Genomic DNA, 24,814 nt, shown 5'->3' with positions numbered 1-24,814 from the left:
AAAGAGTAAATGAAACAGACGCGAGATAGCGGGACGGATTGGAAACCGAGCGGGAAAAAAAATTGATACGGCTTGTAAATCTTTACATAAAATAAAATAATATAATGTGGCGAAAGAGCGAAACGACGAGAGAGAGGCCCTCAAAGAGTTCGGTATCAAAAGAAATACTCGTAACTCTGTTACAAAATATCTTAACGCCCCGGGTATAATTTAAAGGAAAATGTGATTAAAGAACTATCCATGGCCCGTCGACAGAAGAGGAGGAGTCGATACCGAGTCGGATCGGAAGTATGAGGTTCTATATTTGTGTGGAAAAAACAACGACTGTAGTATTAAACGATTTATCATATTTTATTATTATTTCGGAACGGCTCGCCGTAAAACGGATGGTTTGCGTGGTGATACGCCCAATATTTATTATTGTTATTATAGTCCAATCGACCATAATAGACAACAGGAACCTACTACGACTGTATCATTACAAAACGTTTACTCGCCGAAACATTTTTTAATTTTATGCTGGTACGTAACGCACGTTAGCACCTGCCTCGAAAATGTTTAATTCGTAATAAATACCCGTAGAAGCAATCATTTTTGTTATTTCATTAGAACACACTATTGTGGTTCAGCCAATGGGCTGTTGTTAGTGGCACTGTTTTTTTACAGCAATTTTTATTTTGAATTTATTTTTGAGTAAATTAACTTTTAACTTTGTTATTTCGGTAGCATTTTTTTTGCAGAATATTATTAACATTTTGTATCAAATATTAGTTAAAATAATATTTGCTAGTTTGGATGTTATTCTGAACCTATGAATATTGTGACAAAATGTCTTATCATTGATCACTGTAAATATAATTTTTCGTTTTGGAGCTCGATATGTATGCATGTTATCATTGTAATGAAACCATCCATATTTTGTTAAAATATATTTATAATATTATTATTTCAGTTTAAAAACCAGAAGACGTACCACCTTAAAAATAATAAATGACACATAATTAAAATTCTTAACAAACATTTTGTTTAGTGTCAATCGTTTTTTTTTTGTGGGGGGGGGGGTACTTCTAAATCTCTAAAAAATACACATTTCAATATGTTTTTTTGATAATTTAAGCTTTAAAGCTGATATATTATTCTCAACTTATTTCAATTCTAGCCCTAATACGACTACAAATAATGATATTGAGGTAACAGCATTGACATGACTGATTGGAGACACATTCGATTACGGTGGTCGATCGTGGAGTGTCCAAGGGAAATAACCGAAAACCGAAAAAATCGTGGGACAAATCTCGAGACTATTGATATTATTACATTACATCAGCACATCCCTCGATCGGAAACGAAATTAACAAGTTTTTGAAACGTAAGTGACCGGACACCACACACATGCCCGGATAAAGTCGTTTTCACTGAATTAAATATTATTATAACATAAAACCTCAGTAGTTAAAATAGTAAAATGATTAACTTTTAGTCATGGCGGTATAATGTAATTTACTGTAGAAAACGGTGGGATGGTTCGTGATTGGCGGAAAGCTTATTTTCCTCGAATGCTCCAACTAGATTCACTTTCCTAACAGAAAATATGCTGAAGAAGGAAATCAAAGCAATGTCCCAAAAGTTGATAACAGACAGAAAAAAACCACACATCATTGTAAAATCAATTTTAGTTAGGTGTACACTCAGAATCGAAAACTATGTTCTCATAGAACCAAGTAGAGTTTGCAGCATGATTTTTTTTAAGACTTGATCAGGTTGGGTACATTTTTTCGAAACAACCGAATCGCAATCGACACTGGTGGTAGCGTCAAGTTAACCGATTGAATAAAACAAGTTCCGATTGACTTAAATATTTAAATCTACTTACGTGCAATCAAAAGCTTTATTATACAGAATATTATTAGGCAGGCAGGTACGTTATCTTGGGAACTTTGAAATGGTTATTTACCCATAGAGGCTGATTGAAGGTTAATGAATCACCCTGTACACATTATACTAAACAGTCTGAACCAAAGCGGGAGTTCATCGATCAACGCATTTGAATAATATTATAATTGTATCAGATTCGAAGAATACGACGTCGTTTCCGATTAGAGAACATGAAAAGGCGTACAGTTAGTCACAGTCAGTTGAATAGTTTAATTTATCTCATATTGTTATAATATTCAGTGTGTGTGTGTGAGTGTCATCCAACCTACACAACGGCCAAGTCTCTATAAGTCTATATTTACGATGTGATTTTCCCATGGACTTAAACGGTGAAAGGCCGTCAGTTTGTTTTTGATATTTATCAATCGACCGTCGTCAGGATTGGAGATGCATGTTTGCGGCCCGAATTCAGGTAGCCCTATGCGTTTGCAACAATAGCGCCAGTCTAACCAACAATACCCAATTTTTTTATATTAGGTTACAATTTTTACAATAAAATAACAATTGTGAGAATAATATTATTTTTTTGGTGTTTGAAATAAATTTCAACATAAAATATCAAAAAGTGATCGTTTGATTATTTTAATAAATTTAAGGACCCCAGGAGACTTTATGCCACGGTCCCACAAAAACTTAGATACTCCCATCGATTCCCTAAGATAAGTATCCTGATTGCGTGTTCGTGTTGGCTCACTAAAAAAAACGTATAAGATTATTTAATTTTTTTTACATATCATTTCACGAAACATCTAGCTATTATTTTTAATTAGTATAAAAAAAATGATAAAAACATGTAACAGTTATAGAAGTATAGCAGCCAACTCTAAACTCCAAAATTATTGGTGTAATAATGACGATCGATAGATAGTTTTCAAAAGGTTATGATATACATTTGTATATTATATTGATAATGGATAAGCCTATGGTCGAATAATATTAGTAAAATGTATAAATATTGTATACTTCGACAAATAAAAGAAATATAATTCGGAAATGACGGTATGGCGGTTGATATTTTTGTATTGTAAGTTAGACGCGATTCGGGAGTACCATACCGGTTTACCATACCATAGGTACCATACCATTTATTCGGTTTTAATAACCACCGAAAACTCAGTGGCTGCAGGTATTCCTTGCCCTCGCCCTCTAGTTGCTGCAGCTGAGTGCGTTCCGTTATAATAATCGTGATGTGAAAAAGAAAACGAAAAGAGGTCACTCAGAACCACGGTTTTACTCTACCTCACCCCCCCCCTCCCATATATCTTTCCGAGAAATCCGTTCGGGACGCGAGGAGCGAGAGTGTAGTACCTATACGTGTAGTACATATATGATATTATAATATTATTGTATTCCAAACGCACAACACACACACACACACACACACACACACACACACACACACACACACACACACACACACACACACACACACATAATATACATGTCATATGCGCATAATGATATGCGGGGAAGAAAATCGATAGCCCGCTGCGGTATAACACACAGCGGACGCGGACATCGCGACGACTTCGGTTTTAGCGGTGTTGAGCGCTAAAAAAACGTCTCGGCGGGGCCGCGCCCTGCTTGCTGCACGCGGGAAAACAATATAATATGAGCGGGTAAGGTCGCTGGTAAGTCCGTTCGTGGAAAACGAAAGCCGATCGGCGGGCGTTTTTTTATTTTTTTTTTTCCATCTAGAAACTTTTAATCGTCCGCTGATGCTCCGTTTGCGACTGCCTTCAAGCGTATCGCTATTGTTTTCGACGCGGAAAAAAATATATGCACCTAACTAATGATATATTATACGCGGCAGGAACGTTCTACCTATGTATATTCAGACGTAGCTTCTGATAACAGTCTCAGAGGCATAGCGGACGACATCGACTGCTCAGTTAAAAATGCGAGGCCCAGTCGAGGGTTAATGGTTTTTTTGATTTGTTGAATTTTTTCCTCGGCCGTTAAGTCAATTTCCCAATATCATACTTAATAACTTGACAGATTAAAGTTCCCGTTGTATTTCCTTAAGTTTTTCCGGCTAATTTTATTTAAAAACTTAAAACCATACTAACATAGTAATAACGACATAATATAACAATAGTGGAATAAAAATTAATGAATTGGTTTTTCGGTTTTATCTTATCACAATGCACGCGCTGTTTTTGAATACAAATAAACAAAAAAAAAAATACATTCCTCCATTATAATTAAGTTTATAATTACGTATGTAGTCACACAATACTACATCCTAGTCCAACAATAGTGTGAAAATAAATAAATATTGAGGTGCGTTTTTAACAAATTGTTCAAACTATAATTTGCAAAATGATGAATGTACATAATGCTATAATCACTATAATGTTACGTGACGACACTGACACTGAAGTGATATTTATCAAAAAAAATGTATGTATTTTAAACTAAGTTTAGTTAATATTTTTCTCCATGTTTTAAAGTTAAATGTATTATTTCTTAACTTTTATAACTCACAAATTATCGATCTTGGCTTCCACTTTACTTAAGTCAGATTTTACGTTTAACGTGCCCACCTTCGGAGAACATAATAATATGAGTTTACGAGTATAGTGACAGAGTTACAGCTCCTAGCTAAATTTCATATAAGTAATAATCATTGTCTTCGAAACTTTTTTAAAAATATAAATGATATGAGGTTCATCTCAACATTCTCAACTGCAGGTAGACGACACTTTGAACTGATCTCCGATTATATTATAATAGAATAGAAAGGTCTTATGAGTTTTTATTTTTTCAAAATCGATTGCCACGCGTCCCTTCGATTGTAATTTATGCGATATTCTGGAAAACCAAACTGGCATTTTTGAGACTTCGTCCGTACCTCGGAATTAATGAAAAACAAAAAACTCATCGTGGCGCATTCCGACCGTTTGACGGCGCCCGCCGCCTCTTCGTTCGTTTTTTATGATGTAAAAAAATATCGAATTCGAATAACGTTCCAGATATTATACTGCAATTATTTATACAATCTTTAAGGGTACGCTATATTATAATAATGGCCGTATGAGCCACACCGAAGCTCGGCCGATGAACGACGATTTTTTCCCTCGTAATTCATACCTACATAATATTATTATTTGTCGACGTAATAATATAATACATAATAATAATAATAATAATGATATTACAGTATTATAGTGTTATGAGTACAACTCCATAAGCGGCGGCGGCTGTGCGAGGGGGCCGCCAGCTCGCACCGGTGCGCTGAATTATTGAAATTTTGCAGAGACAGGTCAATTTAATATACATGAAAAGCGCGGGCGGTGGCGACGACGGGAGGTTCAATTAATTATATCGCGAGCACATAACACTAGCAGCTATCGTATATTATGATGTGTATATATTATATACATGTGTGTGTGTGTGTGTGTGTGTGTGTAATATAATAACGCACTCGGGTACTGCCGGCGAAGAACGCGAATTATTCATGCACGGCGCCGACGAATTTCGAATGCTTTGATTAATAATGAAATAACTGCAACAGCGCACGAGCACGAGCCTATACCGCGGCTGTTATATTATACATAATGCGAGCACGGCAATAATTCCAGCTAATACGAATGTGACGCGTACGAGTGGGCCCGAGTTCAACAAGTATTGTACGGAAATAATATGTAAATGTATTGTAACGTCACAACACAGCTCGCGCGGATATCGCTGTCGTTATATGATATTAATTAATAGTTTTACCGCGGTGGTGTGCACATTGTTAAATTTATATCATCGTCACTAAAACTGCGACGAGGATGGAATTAAAAATACGCTTTTTTTTAGTTATTTAGGTACACTGCCTCCGAACAAAACTGTCAGGTGCATTTTTGTCTTCGAACTTGTCGATTTCAAGGAGTTGTGTTGTTTGGGGAATTATTTCGTTCCATGCGCTCACTGCTCGTCTTTGTGCGTGTAGTAAATCATAATTAGTGTGTGTGTATTCCCCACTAATCACTCGCATCATACATATTACGTACCCGCATGCACTTGACATTTTAATCGTCAGATCAAAATATTGAAAATCAATTTTTCACCAAAACGACCTCAGCGACTGACAAATATTAATCTATTTACAGTGATGACAGTTTGATTTAAAAAAAGTAAAGGTGTTTGAATGCAAAAACAAGTTTACTTTGCGTCGGCCAGAGCACATTTTCAATCTTAGCGAATTCACGATGGGAATAAACCTTTTAAAATCGTATCAATTTTCAAATTTTTTGTATAAAAAACTGTTAAAAATATTGAATTTATGCTCCGATCGATGCAATGTAAGCTTCGTCGAATATTGAAACACCGAATATCTTAACGATTGTTGAGTCAAACCACTAAAAATAGCTTAATTTTTGTCAGTCACTAAGGTCGTTTGGGTAAAAATTGATAGGATTTGCAGGGCCTTTATGCTGCAGGCATACAATTGTATGTCCGACTTCGAGCGTTTATCATATTTTTGTTTATCTTGACGGAAAAAACTAATTTGATGTGTTAATGTAAACAAAGTAAAATCGTCGATAATTTTTTATCTATTGTTATCAGAACTCAGAAGCACCGGAAAAAAATCTCTATTGCGATAAGGTTGAAACGATTTTTGATTTTAAAGGCCGCTCGCTGTAAGTTAGGATCCACCGATATAGTCGAACCGAAACATGCATTTTGGGGATACGATTCAAGTAGCTGGAGAACAAATTATTAAATATATAGCACGAGAAAAATATTTTTGGATATCATCAAAACTTACTTCTTAGGCTCCTCTCCAAAAACTTTGAGCATATTTTCGTCTATGTTATTACATTTAATCTAGTTGATACCTATTTAATAAAATTGATTGTTCTTAATAATGGTTCACATCCAAATTTGTAAAATTAAAAATTATTCTGGTTCCGGTTAATTAGGGTGTTTGATTTTTTACGGTGTCTTAGGGCTGTTAAGGGTTCGGGGTAATTCGGTTATGTAAATAGTCCCACACAAAGTCGTGTAATTTATCTATATTGTCACACCTAATCCTATGTCCACTGAACTTTCAATTTCAACAATAATATTATACACTGACCTTTGTTCCCGGAACTGCATCCGACCACGACCTGGGTGGTTGTGGTGGTGGTGGTGGTGGAGGTCGACCGGCGGTGTTCCGCGGTCGTCGTCGTCGTCCTGCCGGTCTTGACGTTCAAGTCTCTGGTCAGCAACGGGTCGTACGCTCCGCCGTCGCCCCTCTCGATGACGTAATCGATCAGGCTGTAGACGGTGGTGGTGGCTGTGGCCGTGGCCACCACGACAGCCTGTGCGCTAGCGGTGCCGCCGACGGCTTCCGCCGGCGTATTCTCCGCGTCCGACGAGTACTCTGAAGCAGGCGGGGTAAGCGGTGCGGCCGAAACCGCCGCGGACACGTAGACGAACTGTGGCGACGCTGGGCACCCGTCACCCACCCCCGAGCCGAGGGGTGTCTCGGGGGGCGTGGGTGCGGCGATGGTCACCGTACTCGGTGGCGGCAGTGGCGGCAACGATCTAAGCGAAAAGGCAAACAACCGCAACCATTAACGTGGTATACATGTACCAAGTGTAGTGGATATATACATGACGGCAGTATAGTAGTGATTGAAGACGTGTAATGTAAATATTATGATATTTCACCATGGTACATGAAGTATGTACTGCAAATGTTTCTCAAAAACGTTAGGTTAGGATTGATTTTTTTTGGTTATTGAAATAGCAGTATCAATGTGACGTATCTATGTATCTGTATATTCGAATCATAAAATATCACTCGATCGCGTCTTGTGTACGAAAACCAAACTAATATTATGACAGTATATTATGACGTTAACGGTATTTGGTGGTATAGACAAACGTATGATTGGAGGCGATTGGTTAAAGAAAGGGTTGGCATACGCATTTTATGAATGATCTGTTTCTATTATTAATGATATTTTCGAGAATTCCAAATCAAGAGGCGTCGGAGGGTCGTACCTAAGTATTTTATACTGCTGATTTATTATATTACTCTCATGCGAGTCGAATACATTTTTTACTTAATACGTATGAGTCCCCCGAATCCAGCAGGTTCAACAGATTCCACTCAAATAATGAAATGATTTTAAATATTTATACATTCGAATTGGTAAGAGTTATTATAAAAACGAATATAGCACATCATGTAACATAAAACCTCCCTCCCCCTCCCAGGATCGTATTTGATTGTATTTTAAGGGTGAATGGTGGGAGTGTTGAGGTCTAAATATGTGTACTCAAAATAAGCACAAGCACTCCTCGGTCACCACCAATGTAGTTCCACCTACACAAGAAAGTTAACGAAATGGTATTGGAATTCCATCCAAACTCGCTCAGGTGCATAAGTCGTGTGATATTAGCTGGTGCGGGCTGTAGAGTGGACGGTTTGGTGGTGTCAAAGTAAAGTGATAACTGATAAAGTCGTTTTTAACCTACCAATGCCACTAGCATACATCAACATGTTTCAACATTTTCAGAGACATTCGAATAAAACCAAGAAATATTCCCCGCGTTTTCGATTTTTAAAAATTGGGACAAACGACCAAAGTGCCGTATAAGGGTAAACGCATTCTGAACAATTCTTCGAACACATCAGATTTGTGAGTCTTATCAATCACAGGGGAAATAAAACAACAATAACAACAAATAGCTGCAATATTGTATTTTTATTTTTGGTAGACGGCCAACGTAACTCCTCCCGCTGCAGATTCAGCGAAAAATTACATCCACCCCTCGGTCTTGTGTCTGTACACAAGATTATCGTGAAAAATCCAGATTATTCAAATTACGCGTGCGAATCATATTATTATTACTGTACCATTTAGTAGTTTAGCGTTCGATACTCGAGATTAAGCTTTAATATTATTTGTATTTTTTCAGTCGTTTTCGAGTTCACGGAAATTCGCAACACCGTATTCCGTGATACCGTTGTATTATTATCTTCTGAAATTAATCCCCCTCGTTTATTCAAAACGCAATTCCAGCTTTTTCATAATGGCACATTTCTCCGACAATTTTCCAAGTAGCTCCACCGACGTCTTTTCTGCATGAAGCACTACGACGTTTATATTATTATTATTATAATATTTTATAAAACGAATTATATAATATTATAACACAACTATGAAAGCAAGCCAGTGAGTACACAGACAGTGCGTATACCTGCCATTTGCTTTTATTTATATTTTTCATCGCCAGTGTTCAACTATTCATAATACTACTAATATAGAAAATTAACGAGCATACTTATATAATCTTATAATATTCTATTTGAATATTATTATTCACCGGCCGAGTAGTCATCTGTTTTTATATTTGTGATAATTTGTGCGCTTACCTTATATTGCAAACAATAAACGGTTAAAACGTTTTTTTTTTTTTTTTACTATTATTATTGTGAAATAACTTCGAGTTTAAAACTATTACAGCTCAACAATTGAGACGGATCAAGTTTTATTATTGAATTATAAATCATCAATTACATGATTTTTTAGACGTTGTCTGTATAGAGTTAACATAATACGAACTGAGGGAGAAAAAAAATTAATAATAATAATAAATGCACAAAATATCGTTATTATTATGCATATTATATTATAAGATGTAACAGAAATAATGGACGGTAGTTTAATTTACTACAAATATTATAACTTTTCATTGTGCTGTTGAAATCATTTGTTTTGAATTTAATCATCATGAATATTGTTAGTTATAATAATATTATCAAATTAGATACCCATATTATGAGATCAAGCAGTTCAAAAGTTATAAAAAATGTTTAATTAAGATGATCAGCATTTTCCGTTTTTACTTAATATTATATACTTTAATGCGCGGGACGTATAATAAAATATAGAAGTGTACACTGTTTTCGCACCAGTTATTCCCTGGTGAGTAATCCAATTTATAAAGACCAAAGGAGAAAAAAACAAACCACGAAAATATCGTGCGCAGACGCAGACGTTCTAAAGCCCACGCCGTCGTATACGCGTTTTACCTAATAATTCTAGCATCCTCTCTTTATTTTAATACTATTGCGGTTTGTTTTCGTTCAACAGCGGACACTATTTTTATTCCATTATCGCATCGGGACGATTAAAACAAAAACAAAGACCAAAAAAAAAAAAAAAAACACATCTGTCTTTGTGAAAGTTTAGAAGTTACGACAATGGAGAGTAAGTTTCGCACGGGAAATAATATGAAACCGACTGGAGTGGAGAGAGTATTATTGTCACAAATTTTTGTGGGCATGGCGAAAATCGTGCCGAAACGAAACTTTTTAACTAGGTTATTTCGATTTCAAACAAGCCACTCGTCGCGCCTGGCGATATTCTCGCTCGCACAACAATAATAATTTCAAAGGATTGTTTTAATTTCCAAAGTTACCATAGTCTCTGTGCAGAGTAAATTCAATGGGTTTTTTTTTTTTTTTTGTAAATTTATTTATAACTCGATATTATATATTATTTTTATTCCTTCGAGAAAGTTATTACAGACACACAAATAATAGTACCACGTCATTACAACGCCGAACACCCGAACGCTTTACGGTATTAAAAAACTGCGTATTGACTGAAAAAAGTGTCGATATCGTTTGGTCAGCGTGTGGGTATTTCTGTGGATTTTTTTGCCCGGAAAACTTTTTTAACGAATATATTGCGACCCGATATCTATGATAATAATACATTGTTATTAAACGCCGCGCAGTTCAGGGTTCGCCTTACGATTGCGGTCCAACGGTTGTCGATCATATAATTTCATTATACGCCTATTTTATAGGCACGTCCATATTATTATACATTATATACGTTCACTCCCCGAAGCTATTCTCAGTATAGGATAAGGTCGGTGGACAAAAAAAAAAAAAAATACAGTTGAATGTTGGCGGAATAATCGACCCTTTCGTTTTAATGCACGCGCATAGATAGCGTGTTTTGTGCGGGGGATAATATTATAGTATTATAATAATATTATTGAACTTCCACGTATTATTACGATTTACTGCGTTGGCAAAAACCCGTACGACTATAACCAGCAATCAGCTTTGACTGACCAAAGTCCTAAAAAATTCTACCCCGTTACTATATTATAATAACTATGCAGATGAATCGTAAATTAAAAATTGAGTTTTTTTATGCAGCATTGAAATGTATTATTTTATAAGTGCATTTCGGTTTGATAACGTAATATCGTTGACTTACTAGTCCTACGAAATCAATTTTATAATATTGTATTTACAATGTGTGATTCTAATATATTTACTTATGCATATAGTATTAAGTTTAACACTGTTAGGACTTTGTTCATAAAAATAAAAAATAAATGCTATTTTATCCAAATATGTAATTCAATATTGTGTTGTCATTAATCAATATTCAATATAACATTTATATTTGTACTTAATAATCAAATGTTAATAATTTAGATTGTTTGTATGTCTCGACTGTTATATTTTATTGATTATCAATTATTTACATTAATCCTTTGTCTCGCTGACATGATTTGTACGTTTTATTTTATGCTGAGTTATTGATTTTAGAATTAACCTGATTGACAACGTCCAACGCAGACACCATAGTAGTTATCATTGTTATTATTATATTTTATACTCTAGGCTATTTATCTGAATTTTTTTTTAGTTTTTCGATATAAAAACAATACATTTATCAATATGATATTATTAGAAATAGGTTTTTACCTGGAGAGTTCGAGCAGGTCGTGAGCGGCTTCCGTTTCTTCTTTGCTTCGCTCCTTGAACAAGTTTTGTTTTTGTTCCAGCTCGTAACAATACTTCAAGTAATCTGCGAACGAAAACATGAAAATTACTATTACACATACCCTTTCGCTGGTTTGACACAAATATGTAAATTAAAATGTGTACTCGGCATGCGCGCGCGTTAATTGGAACTGAGAAGAGCTCGTTTTTGGTATTATGGTCACGACCTGGTCCACCCCCATCCCTTAACCACAAGTTCATCTTTGGGAGATTTTTCGTTTGCATCATTACTTGCGTGTTTGAAGGGATGATATCTCGTTGTAATACTTATAGCATCTAATGAACACACAAATAGACATTCGCAATCGCGAGTATAATACATTGTATGATATTATTACCTAGATAATTTAATATAATTTTATAATGCATCGAAGTACATCGTCCATAGGCCAAAGTTGTTGTGTCAAACGCTGTGGAGAAGACTTTCTGATTTTACCTCAGATGACGTATTAATCGTATGTTACATATATTTTTACCAATTATTTCTCAGTGTTTTGCATAATATTTTACTTTGGAAATGAAAAAGCAGCTCATAACGAACATGCACTCCAAGACGATTGTTATGGCATATTATTATATGGTAATTATTACTGTGTTGTCTTAAATGAAAACCCTCCAAGGCACATGTTTTTCTACTTTTTATAAAATAATATTACTCTGCAAATATTAATGAGATGCTAGACGTAATATTCAAACAACTCATTTATTTATATAAAAAACCAGTATACGCTATTTGAGATAATATCTGAATGACTAATGAGTACATGATGGAATATGTTCATAGGTACCTAATACCTATATTAATACACGTGGTTATGCATGACGCGTAATAAATATGTTTTAAAAAAAAATTGTAATTATTATTACAACTAAGAACAAAAAGAAAATTTCAAAGTATACTCATTTAGATATTGCACGCGGAATAATGAGAAAATAATCATTTTTGACACATTATTAGACATTTTGCATCGAATAGATCAATGTTGTTTAATTGTTTACATTATCGGGAGTACCTTTACGATGTGTTTTATTATTTTAACCGTATGAAGTGCGGTGGATTTATGTTTGGAAAGTATAGTGTTGTATCTTGTTGTACGTGCCAACAGTTTGGTGCTCACAAAAGTTAAATAAATTAAATCATTTAAATAAAAACAGTATTGTATTCATAATGATTATACGCCAATGAAGCAAATGAGCTGAGGCAGCACATTCTAAAATTATATTTAATCACTTAAGAGGACGCTACACATGCATTTCCGTCTTACACACGTACGACATAGAACATTTTCATTCACTAGTTTCAATAGTGTGCTATTAGTTTTGATATTAGAGTGAATTGGCCTATGATCAAAGTCTTAGGTAAGAACATAATCTATGCTTAAGCTTCGATAGATTTTTGAATATTTTAATTATCAAGCAAGATATGAACATATTTGATTTGTGTTATTTCACATACTCGTATCTAGCTTGAAAATGAAAATATCAAAAATCCGTCGACCTTAAGCATAGAAAAATGTCATACCTAAAAGTTTGATAATATTTAAATTCACTCTCATATCAAAACTAACGGCATAGTATTCAAACTAGTGAACTAAAATTTGCTATTTCGTAAGTTGGTAAGACGGAGACTAAGAGTTTGGACATGAAAAAAATGCCCATAGTCTATGGGCCATAGATCTACGTCAGCAAGGAACATATTCTGGACTTGCACTGTGTAGAATATTTTTTAGCGGTGTAATCGAGGAGGTGGTAAGGTCAACGGTGTTCCATTGTCTTTTATTATAGCCAATATTCCGTAAAAATCTTCTCGGAACACGCTTGATACTTTTTTGTGAAGGGTCCAATAGAATTTAGCAACACTCAAGTTTTTGTCAGGCAATGAGAGAGACATTTTATGTTAAGAGATAACGTTCATCACTGAACTTGTTTGTGTTCCAAATAATAAGAACCGAAATGTCTGAAGGATTCCGGTTAAGTGTGTCAGACAAGGAAGTCCAAGTGTAATGTTTGATCTTAGTTCGAACCCGATATCCTTAACTTTGTGAATAAGAGTTTATAAGACGAAAACCAAGAATGATGTAAGTTTTCGTTCTTTAGTTTTTTTTTTTTTTATTTGTAATACAAAACAAATTTTAACAAATTTTCTAACGTTCAGCAAATCCATAGCTAAATTTTTTAGTATAAAAACTATTTTGTCACTAAAATAATAAAAAAAGTTAAACGTTAACAGGCCTTTTGCTTCGGTGAAAATATTTACTCTTACTACCTCTGACCGGTTATTTTGACACGCTGTATACACAATATGTGTGAGTGAGCGCGTACTTTGTATTATGCCGCCAAACGAGGGAATGACACAGAATCCACCTTTAGCTTCCTCTACCAGCACCACCACCACTGTTGCCGCCAACGCAGCCAAACGGACTTACGGACGTGACGAATTCGCGTGTTGATTCAGTGACAACCTGTAGCGGCGCAGGCGGCGGCTCCGCTTGCAGGTTGTTTTCGTCGGAGGCGGTGAGGTCAGGTGGTGTACGGTTTGATATTAAAATATTAATAACGTGTTAAAACTGCAATGTCATCAGTATAACAACAACGGCGCGCGGCGCCATTATGATTTTAAGTCTATAATTACAATTGTAAATCTACAAGGTAAATAAATAATTACTACTAGGTATTAAACATCAGCTCGAAATCATAATGCGCATTACAGCCACATAAGTCATTATAGGAAAACTCGTGAACTACGACACCTAACCTAACCTCACCCTATCCAACCGTATACACAGAGTCAAACGCGTTGTTATAATAATAATAACGATAATTATATATACAAGCATCGTATATCAGTTGGGTCGTCGACACGAAACGCGCCGTAGCAACGGAGTCTACAGGGATGAGTGTTATAACGATATATTACTATCGTAACCATCACCGAAATCATTAGTGGTAGTGGTGTCCACCTGTTGTCTTCACGTACAACGATTTAATATCCGAAGCTTTGAGACATAGAATTGCGCTACGTTTCTAACGAGATTTCCAAGGGTGCAATTCCTTCTTATATTTCCACAAGCGTGGTGTCTCGTGCCAGACGAAGAGAAAAACCCTTCTAACCATTACACACACACACACACACACACACACACACACACACACACGCAAACCTAAAAGCCGAACGATCGGGTGTTTTTCGGGGGAAAACCAATTTCGTCGAGCCAACACCCGAGACAAATGCGAAACTTTAAAATATCGTTGAGAGGTTAAACGGCGAAGAACATCACATTCGCACAGATGGTGTGTGTGGGTACGTTTTCTGCGTCGAAATTAAAATGCCACTACTGCAGCCGACTCGTTTGTCACAAGCGAAAGCCGCGTTTCGACACACGACGACGGGGCCGCTGAAAAGTCTAAACGTAACGTTATTTGTAGATGTTCAAAACCGTATTCGTTTCGTACACGTGTTTCACATCATCATCATCATCGCCATCGTCGTTTTTCATCGAGAAATCTTTAGGGACGACTGTTGAGCGACGGATAATTTACTGCAATAGTACAATGGTCGTATAATATTATTGACGGTTTTGAATAGAAATAAAATATGTGAAACGAAATGTAAGTACAGACCATAATATAGTACATAACATAAACAAGAAACGGTTTAATATATCAATCAACGTCTGACCAAGATACGAAGATTATATTAATTGAAAAATTACATTAAATTTTAAAATAATATTATTTAGTACCTATTTCAAAATGCCATTGTCAGTGGTTACCCGCGACAGTGATGTCCCTAAATTGCCTACCCACGACGCCGGCTAACATTATATTATGGTCCAACCAAATATTATATTATTACTATAATACACAAACGTATTGTCGGATGATAAATTTTCATTATAAAATATTGTGAACAGTATCGTGCAATCGTATCAAATATGAGTAACCCATCATCGTAATTAAATCGGAAATGTGAATTTCCAAAGAGGCCGTTGTTCGGTTGGGACTTGGGTGGCTTATAGAAACGAAATTACTGGTAAGTATCAACCAGTTCAACGCAATCCCTTAGAATAATAAAACCAATCGGACCAGTGGTGGTCAAACTAGGAGGTAGGGGTGTGAGAGGGATAGATCCCCGCATTATATGTTTCTAATATTTAAGATCTGATAACAGGAAATTATACTTTTAATAATCAATTATGTTACAACATCGATTGATAGTACAGTTTAATTTTAGGACACGACTTCGCATACACGTGTTCAGCATTCTACGAGCATATTATTATTCAAATAAATAGTTATACCTAACCAGCCTACAAATTGGTATATTTATCGATTAAAATAAAATTATGTCGCTCTGCGCACAAAGTATAGACGTTACAGGTTTTATTGATGCCTCGTCTCCCACCACCATCACCTACCGCTAATATATATTTTTTTGAGATATGCATTTTATAGTTTTTGTTCTATAATATACTACACAGTATATAGTATACACACTTATAGAAACGTATGTTTAAATATACCCAATAGACAAGACTCTAGATAAACGCTTTTTAGCAGTTATTTATTCTCAAAAACGTACATTAAAGTTAACACCCAACATTGAATACAATTATTGTTACATGATTAATTTACAATAATCGAAATTATCAAACCAACCGGAGTTAAGTACCAAGTGAGATAACATGTTATCGTTCTGATGTTACATAAATATTTCATCTGATCGAGCTTCAATATTCGGTGTAAAAATGCCGATAAAAAAATGAACAACCACTCACCCCCGCCCCTAAATAGACCTCATTCGATTTAACCACTCCGGTCTGGATAGCTGCGGCCGTACGTCACCCCCGGCCCCGTGTGTACAACAGTTCGAGAAAAACTACAATCTATACTGCGGAGGTGGTTTACAGTCGTCGTCGGATATTTTTTCCCGACAGTGGTGTACACGATTTTCGTTTTAACACGTCACACACTGTGCACGACTATGTGGACGACCTCCAAACACGGCGAACCGAATGTGTATATATATATTAGGTACGTGTGGATGTATGCGTATATTTATAGTGTAGTCGGTTCAACCGAAAACCGATCGACACGGCACTGGTGACTGGGACGAGAAGAGTAGGACGGAGACAGAGAGTGTGCCGGGAGAGATTGAGAGAGAGAGAGAGAGAGAGAGAGAGAGAGAGTGAGAATGGAAATCTCGCTCGACAAGCGGGCTCGTTACCGCGACGAAGCGCACGCGAATAAAAGTGGTCTTGATTGAGTGGTACCGCCGTCGACTTAAACGAACCGTGTTAAAAAGTTTACAGAAGTGGAGGTATAGGGGTTACCGTGTCTGGCGGCGGTGGTGGGATAGAGGAGAGCTCAGTTGTATGTATATATGTGGGAGAGGGCAAGAGCGTACGCTCTCGGAGAGAGGTAGGTAGAGAAAAAACGCAATACGTGGTTCGTTTATATTAAATTATTATTATTATTTAAATGTGCATAAAGTACTTTGCCACCACCGCCCATATAAAAATGTACACGCATCCGGGTTAAAATATACGTATGTATGTATAAACATAATAATATGTGATATCGAAATTGGACCTATATATGATACTAAAAAAATAACGAAAAGTGTAGATATTATATGAGATTCGATTTCGAAAAATATATCTTACACGACGGGCCACTATTGCACATTATTGTCATAATATAAAATATTTAATGCAGATTAGGTACGGAAAAAAAAAATTAACGACCGATTTGTATTTCGATGCGATAAAAAAATCAAAATCCTGAATTGCTTATTTTAAAAAGGTAAGGGCACATTCGAAAAAATAATGCTGTATTACCACAAAACACTCTTTCAGAGGTATGACAAATGTTAAATGATGATCACTTAAAGTTTCCGAAATTAAATATCGTGGTACCGTCAATATAAAAATAAAAATGGGAGTGTAGCATACTGTGTAATAATGACCACTAAGCAATTGATCCCGAAACACACTGTATTCTTACTCTGCGGGGAACCTTCATCCTAACCGCTGTGAATGATAAATCCCTAAACTATGGTAAGGAGGAACTATGGTCCGTGATGGAGGTATAATAGTTTCTCTTCGTCGGGAAACGATGTTGATCGTACTGTACGATGAGTGTCTACCGATGTATCGTACAAGTATTTAGAACATTGTCATTATTAAGTATCAAACATAATATTATTATATTATCATTATACCAACATCAGCTACAATCGCAGTGTTTCGCTCGTATATTTTGTTACAATATTTTGCATTCCGATTATTATATTACTATTTTTACGCGTCCTTATGAATCCTCCGAACCACCTCTTATGGGAGGCGAGGAGAGAGGATTAATTGTGTTACAGTGAGAAGGAGGTGGAGAGGGGGAGAGAGAGAGAGAAAAAAAAAGAGAGTGAGAGGCAGAGAGATTTAAAACGAAATATAATATTATAATAAACGCGATATAAGCCGATGCGATCATTCCGGGGCGAACATCGACGGACGAAAATGATAATCGTCTTAGAAATAATTCAAAAGTCAGAAACGAAATAAATACGTACGAAACGGTGTACCACGTGGCGTGCGCGTGCCTACCTCATGACGGTCTTATGGCTAAAGACCGGATTATCGTGACTTTTTTTTTTTATCACGTGTTCCAAATCCTGCGGAAACAAGTTATAAATCGGAATCAAGTGGAGCAGATTAATTCAAACAAAGTTTCGTTTTGCACGGAACTACAGCACTACGCTTCACGGGTTTTCCGGGAAAATGAATATTTTGAATTTACGTCATAAAAATAAGCACTTTTCATAATACATTATATAGAAGTTACAGCCTCAACAATGTAACATACTATTATATTATCATATGTACTGCGTCGTCTCCGAATGAATAGGTTCCAACGTAATTTTAGGTAACTGTTCAGGGGAACGTTTTTAAATTGGACATTGAATAACTTTTTTCACCGTAAATACTAAACCGTGAAAATTGTTCCAAAGAACAGAACTTTACCTGCAATTTGTCATCCCTCAATTATTGATCGTAATAAAAAAACTAAAATATTGGTATTAGAATTGAAAGGTCTTACGTGTAGAACGTTTTCATTCTGATTTAAATCATTTTTCTATGCAGTGATACCAAGTTAGTACTTCTAAGCGTACATTATAATATCATACGTTTCTTAGTATGCAAAATTGTTAGTTTTTAAGTTTTGTATTTTTATATGGCATACCTACTTTAAGTAATAGGTTAAAACGGTACAAGACGATGAGATGATATTGCTGAGTGGTACACTTTCTAATTTAAACTAATTACAATGGATATCCATAGGATCAAATGGAGTTGAGTCAACAGTAGATTAAGACTTATGGCCTCTAGGGTCTTAAGAATTCCGATTAACAGTCTTTTAAAAATAAAATTAACTTGTTGACGTTTTACTATTCACAATACCACGTGGCATGTAGGTATTACCTATTATCACTGAAACACAATGCAAATAGGCGTTAAGTTCATGCTGGATTAATAATAGCACAATAATAATTTTTATTGTATCAGTAGTATAATCGTATTATAACAGTTCCTTTTCATTCTAAGACATTACATTTAAGAACATTTAGAACTATTTCATTCTTAATTATTTTTCAGAGCCTGAGATAAGATGTGGACATTTTTGTGATGATAAATATTATAATAAAATGTTGAAAATTTGATCCAATTTCATGTTTTATATTTTAATGTACACGTATATTTATATTTTTTCTTTAATGCATACACAAATGTTAAGATAATAATAATGAAATAAGTAGCAATGAAAATCTAATTTAAAACACACTACACTAAAAATAATATTTTAATGACATTTTGCACTTCATGTTTTAACTTTCAAGTTTTTCATGTGTTTAAAAACCCGATCTTTGGTCATAGAACCATCGTCCATCGGAAGTAACCATAAAAAGTTTTCTAGACTAACGGATTTGGTTGATCAACCGGATCTATTCGTATACCTAACTTACCGCGGACGACGGTTCTATCTCTTTTACGTGGTCGTATCGAACGGATATAATGTTGTTATTTTTTAAAATAAAAGTTCAAAAACTTTCTAAAAGACTTCGAGACCTCTCACCGCATAAAATAATGTCACTTCGAAATCTATTACTCTTGATACTTATACTTTATGTCACTTAAATACAATGTTTCAACCTGGGTAATACATGCCATATATCATATTTTTTATGTTAAAAATATTCATCTGGACAAGAAGTCTCCAACCGATTTTCATTCAAAATGTTATATAATATTAAAAATAATAATTTTGAAGATAAACGTAAGTGTTTGCAGTTTTTATTTCACCAAACACTAGCAATTTTTCAATGACATTTTTTATCACAATTCATTTAATTTTCTTACAATATTTGAAAGCTAAACTTAGATATACGTTATTATTATTTTTTAACCGCTTCATTCTGAAAAATAGAAATATTCTACTGCAGAGATTTAAAAAAGTTTTCTCTTGGCCGTTCCACGATTGTTATTATTTTTATTATTATTATTATTATTATTATTATTATTATTAAAGCAAAAGGTAATTCAGCGCCAGTCAAGGACCTCTTTATTTAATGTCGGTGTGCGTTTTATTATTAAAATTTTTTAATCGAGTTTACTTAAATCGTGCGCGTATAGTACAACGACTTTCTGAAGTGTCCATTACGTAACTTTTCAGCGTAGTTAAGTTTAATAATACCAGGTCGAGTACGTATGTATAAAAATCTGATAATAACATTAAACAATAAATTATGTTTTCCGGTTTAATGAAATCGCGATATTTATAATGTAAATAACAATAGTAATAACTGTCTACTAACTATTAATTATTATAAATTTGAAAAATGAATAATCAAAGCTCATTCTCGGTAGAAATTTTCCCGCCCAGACGTTAATTTTTCAAATATTTTTTGAACGTCTAATTTTTGAGATACTTAATTCATTTTTCGTTCGAATGAACTGTAAAATTATCATAAAATGTACATTAATAATTAATCGTGCGAATCATTTCACAATAGAGTAATAATTTTTCAAGATATAACTCCACTATAAATATCAAATAAAAAAAAAAGGACGACAGCAACGCACTGTATTTTAATATTGTGTACATGTCATGGCGATTAATATTTTTCGCGCTAAATATTATACTCTGGCGATTTGTTGCGTACTTCCAGCAGTGTTTTAAACGCGAGACGCTCGTAAAATCAGATTTATTGGTACCCGAAATCAAATTTTTTCATTCTGATGCCCCCCCCTCCACCGCTTCTAACAATAACTCTCGAAATCTTACCGCACCGCTCTCAGCTCGTCTGTCCGTCTAGACGTCGAGCGTTTATAACTGCAATTTGACAGTTATATAAACTAATACGATAACGACGCCACGCTGCACTGGGTCGTCGTCGATATAAATGTCTCGCACGGAAAACACTTTTGCTCGGAAATATAAAAATTAAAAACAACGACTGCCATAAAAAATAAAAAGTACGATACGAGAAAAAATAACTATAAGTTCGTGTAATAATAATTATTTTTAAAGTATCTACTTATGGCTTCGACAGTAATTCAAAAATATTATCACTGTCCAATTATATTATTAGGTATTATTACGGATATGCGCAATCTATAAAGTGACTCGTGTTAATAAAATCACTGCCGATAATCTGCACGAACAAAATCGAACTAAGCGGATTGCAAATGGCCGGAGTATAATTTCAACCAAAATCCAAGGAAGTTTTCGTCAACTGTACCGAAGGACTTGTTATTACAGTAATGCGATTATTTTGCTTTTGAAAACTGATTTGTATTTGTTATTATCACCTGTTGTTCCCTTTTCAAATTGATTCGTTCCCCCACTCTGCGAATGTTATTATTTTTTTAATTCGAAATTAAAAATCTCAAGATTTGGCTTCATCCATCTGAAGTAGACATGATAACGAATTGAAATAAACTTTCAAAAGTTGTGCGGCGTCGTTAAGTCCCGTCCCCCCGCCGATTCAAAAAAATGTAAAGTGTTGTTCAAATTCAAATAAGCATAGTATAATAATATACAATATCAATCAACTTTCGTGAAAGCTACGCTATTTCTTTTAAATAAAGTAATCATTACAGTCAGACGGACGTACTAATGACCACTTAATTTGCAAAAATTTACACGATCCACTCGCTAGCACTTGAGAAATGTTCCGGAGGTATGTTGAACTCTTTAAAAATCAGTGGCTTCCTAAGAACTGGAGAACAAGTAACGATCGAACACGCATATTATTATACGGTACGAGTCTGCAGACGATAGTCTTCTCCACGAAGACGAATTTCAGATTGTCTTAAAACTCAAAAGTTTAAACGACATCATGTGGTTGAATTTTAATTAACTTGTTGATTTATAATATCGTTACACCGGTTAGAAAGATCCGAGTTTTGTGGTTTGCGATAGGACACGATCGTGTTAAATGGAAGCTACAGCCAATTACCATGTTCTACTTTACACAAAGGTAACACTTCGTTGGTAGCATTACTGATGACTTGTGCAAACATAGTCGACTCGGCAAATATATTAAACACGGAGTTTTTCGTCAATTATTTCGAATGTATTTTCGTATATTATATATATATTTTCTTTAATATTCTGAAGTAGTAAAAACATTATCGATACGCATAGTATGTCGTTTATTTATTTATTTTTTTGTTTTACTAGAGTTTTAATTCAATCTGCTTCAAAATATAACAATAAGAATTTGATGGAATAATTCAAAAAAAAAAAAATTACAGATTGGATGGACTGTAGATGCCTCCCGTTGGAGGTACTACGACATGATAAAATTAGTTAGTTAGGCTAGCAGGTCACTCACCTGTACCGTTTAAGTATATTTTAATTGGTTACCTAGAATGGTGACGGATGATATATCAGAGGTTAAGGGATTTTCATGTTGTAACAATATTGTATTATAAACCGTATCCAATGCTAAAATATAAAATACAATGAAGTGAAAACGTACGCGTAAAAAGTATAGTTTCCGTACGAAACTAAATGTTAAACGTTTTTTTCTTTTTTTTTTCACAATCATTTTGTAAGCTCGGGATGCATGAGACGGCAGAAAGTTCACTAGAACATAATACTCTGTTCTTGACACGTGCATACAGTACACAGAAATGTTTGATAAAATTACAGAATTTAAAATTAAAAATACAAAATATAATATCATAACAATACATACATAGTTTTATAATCAGAAATAACGGAACTTTCATCGAACGAAACTCGTTTGATCCAGTGTACCAGGTTAAATGGCGAAGCACTCGAATCACCTCCAAAATCTAAGCAGGTATGATTTTTTTTCTGAGAAAATTCGATTATATTGTAAGGGTGTACGCTCCTACGGGCCCTCGAAGCGGATTTGGGTATTTTATCGGATTATGGTTTTTTTTCAGTAGGGTCGGCGAAGCTAGAAAACACTACCAGAATACAATTTTCAACTTTTTTTTTATTACTAATTTAATGATAATTCGGAGAAAAAATGATCCGAACCAATTTTAGTGTGTTGTACGTTTTCAGGAGTAAGCGCATTATTAGACCATATATTACTATCCGTCGATTTAGGTTGTAAAAATAATCGAAACTCGTAGCGACGACCATCGCGCGATTTTACTCCTCGCGAACACCGTCGAGTGTATCGCATTAGGTATACGTATTATTATAAGTGTGGGTCCGTTGTTGGGACTTAAAAATGCGGTGCCAAACTCGACGCAATTGTATGTGCGTTATAAAGGATATCATGTGATATCCCTAACCGGATATCATGTGATATTATTATAATAACAACGTTATATAATATAAATTGTGTCGTAATATAAAGCGGATGCCCGGCGGCGGCGGAGAGCGTTTAAAAAAAAAAAAAAAAAATATTTTTTGCCGTTTACCGCCGGCGCTAAAACGTGAACAAAAATAAAGAATAATAAACACGAGTGGACGAGGGAGAGCTATCCTGGTCCTGCGAAGGGCTTTTGTCCGTCCCGGGTCGACGACGACGACAATAATCGTGTGTATATACACGCCGCCGGCGGTGACTCCGACGATGATAATAACGACAACGACGACGACGACGACGACAACAACAATACAATGCACGACATTATTGTTATACGAGCTGGATTTACACACGCGCTCGGTTTGCACTTTGAAAGCCAACTCGCGCGTTATTTATATTAAATTTAGAATATTATTATATTGTGTTTGCGAAACTCTCGCGACAGCGTGTGTGTGTGTGTGTGTGTGTGTGTGTGTGTGTGTGTGTGTGTGTGTGTGTGTGTGTGTGTGTGTGCGCGTGTGTGCGTGTTGTGTGCGAGTGCGACCTACGGTGCCGCCGCAGATAACCGCCACCGACGGCGCCGCATATAAATTACGAGCGGAAGACGATCGGAGGGGGGTCGGGGCGGTAGTTTGGTATACCTACAGTACAATGCGAATTTCCCGGGGAGGTGCGAAAAACGAGTTTCAGCCTTTATTTTTTCAGCCATTGTGCGTCGTCTGCTTCGGACGCCCCGCGCTGCAGCAGGTCTCTCTCCTCCCTCTCTGTCACCCATTCACACACACACACACACACACACACACACTCTAAACATCTCTTTCGGTTATCGTCTCTCTCTCGCTATCCCTCACGTTTGTTGTTTGTCTCCTCCGACTGCGTTGCCCGCCGCGTATATCCCAACAATAATTATTGTGCGCCACGATAACGGGTCGTTTTGTTTCGTTTTTATATCACATTACAATAACGTGTGTAATTCGTTTTCCGACCACGCGACAATTAAACTCGTATATTATTATTCGTTCTATCACAGCGCGTTCATTGTTTCGACAAGGACCCGAAAATCGGATACCGCATACCGGGTTTTGGGTTCTGTGTACCGCCTCGCTACGGCCCATAACGTGTCGCGGCGAGAGTTTTCTCGCATGTACAGCCGATTGCGCCGAAAACAAAACAACCGACGTCTATGATGAGCTGTATAATAGAATATGATATGTTATCGGCCAAGT

The 24,814-nt window shown here is 35.6% G+C and overlaps 1 protein-coding gene across 4 annotated transcripts in view; it reads right to left on the bottom strand.

The window, feature by feature from the left end:
• Positions 1-24,814, bottom strand: part of LOC111040924 (zinc finger protein 853-like) — a 53,332-nt gene that overhangs the window by 1,956 nt on the left and 26,562 nt on the right. For all 4 annotated transcript variants that reach the window (XM_022325000.1, XM_022324998.1, XM_022324999.1 and 1 more), the window contains 2 exons: positions 11,660-11,762; positions 7,007-7,458 (listed from right to left, as the gene is read on the bottom strand). In XM_022325000.1, coding sequence (XP_022180692.1) covers positions 7,007-7,458; positions 11,660-11,762 — 555 coding nt within the window. The remainder of the gene's footprint in view (positions 1-7,006; positions 7,459-11,659; positions 11,763-24,814) is intronic.

The sequence above is a fragment of the Myzus persicae genome, unplaced genomic scaffold, assembly GCF_001856785.1.
Source record: "Myzus persicae strain clone G006 unplaced genomic scaffold, MPER_G0061.0, whole genome shotgun sequence".
Classification (NCBI taxonomy): Eukaryota; Metazoa; Arthropoda; class Insecta; order Hemiptera; family Aphididae; genus Myzus; species Myzus persicae.
This window is presented reverse-complemented; position numbering and strand designations above follow the sequence as displayed.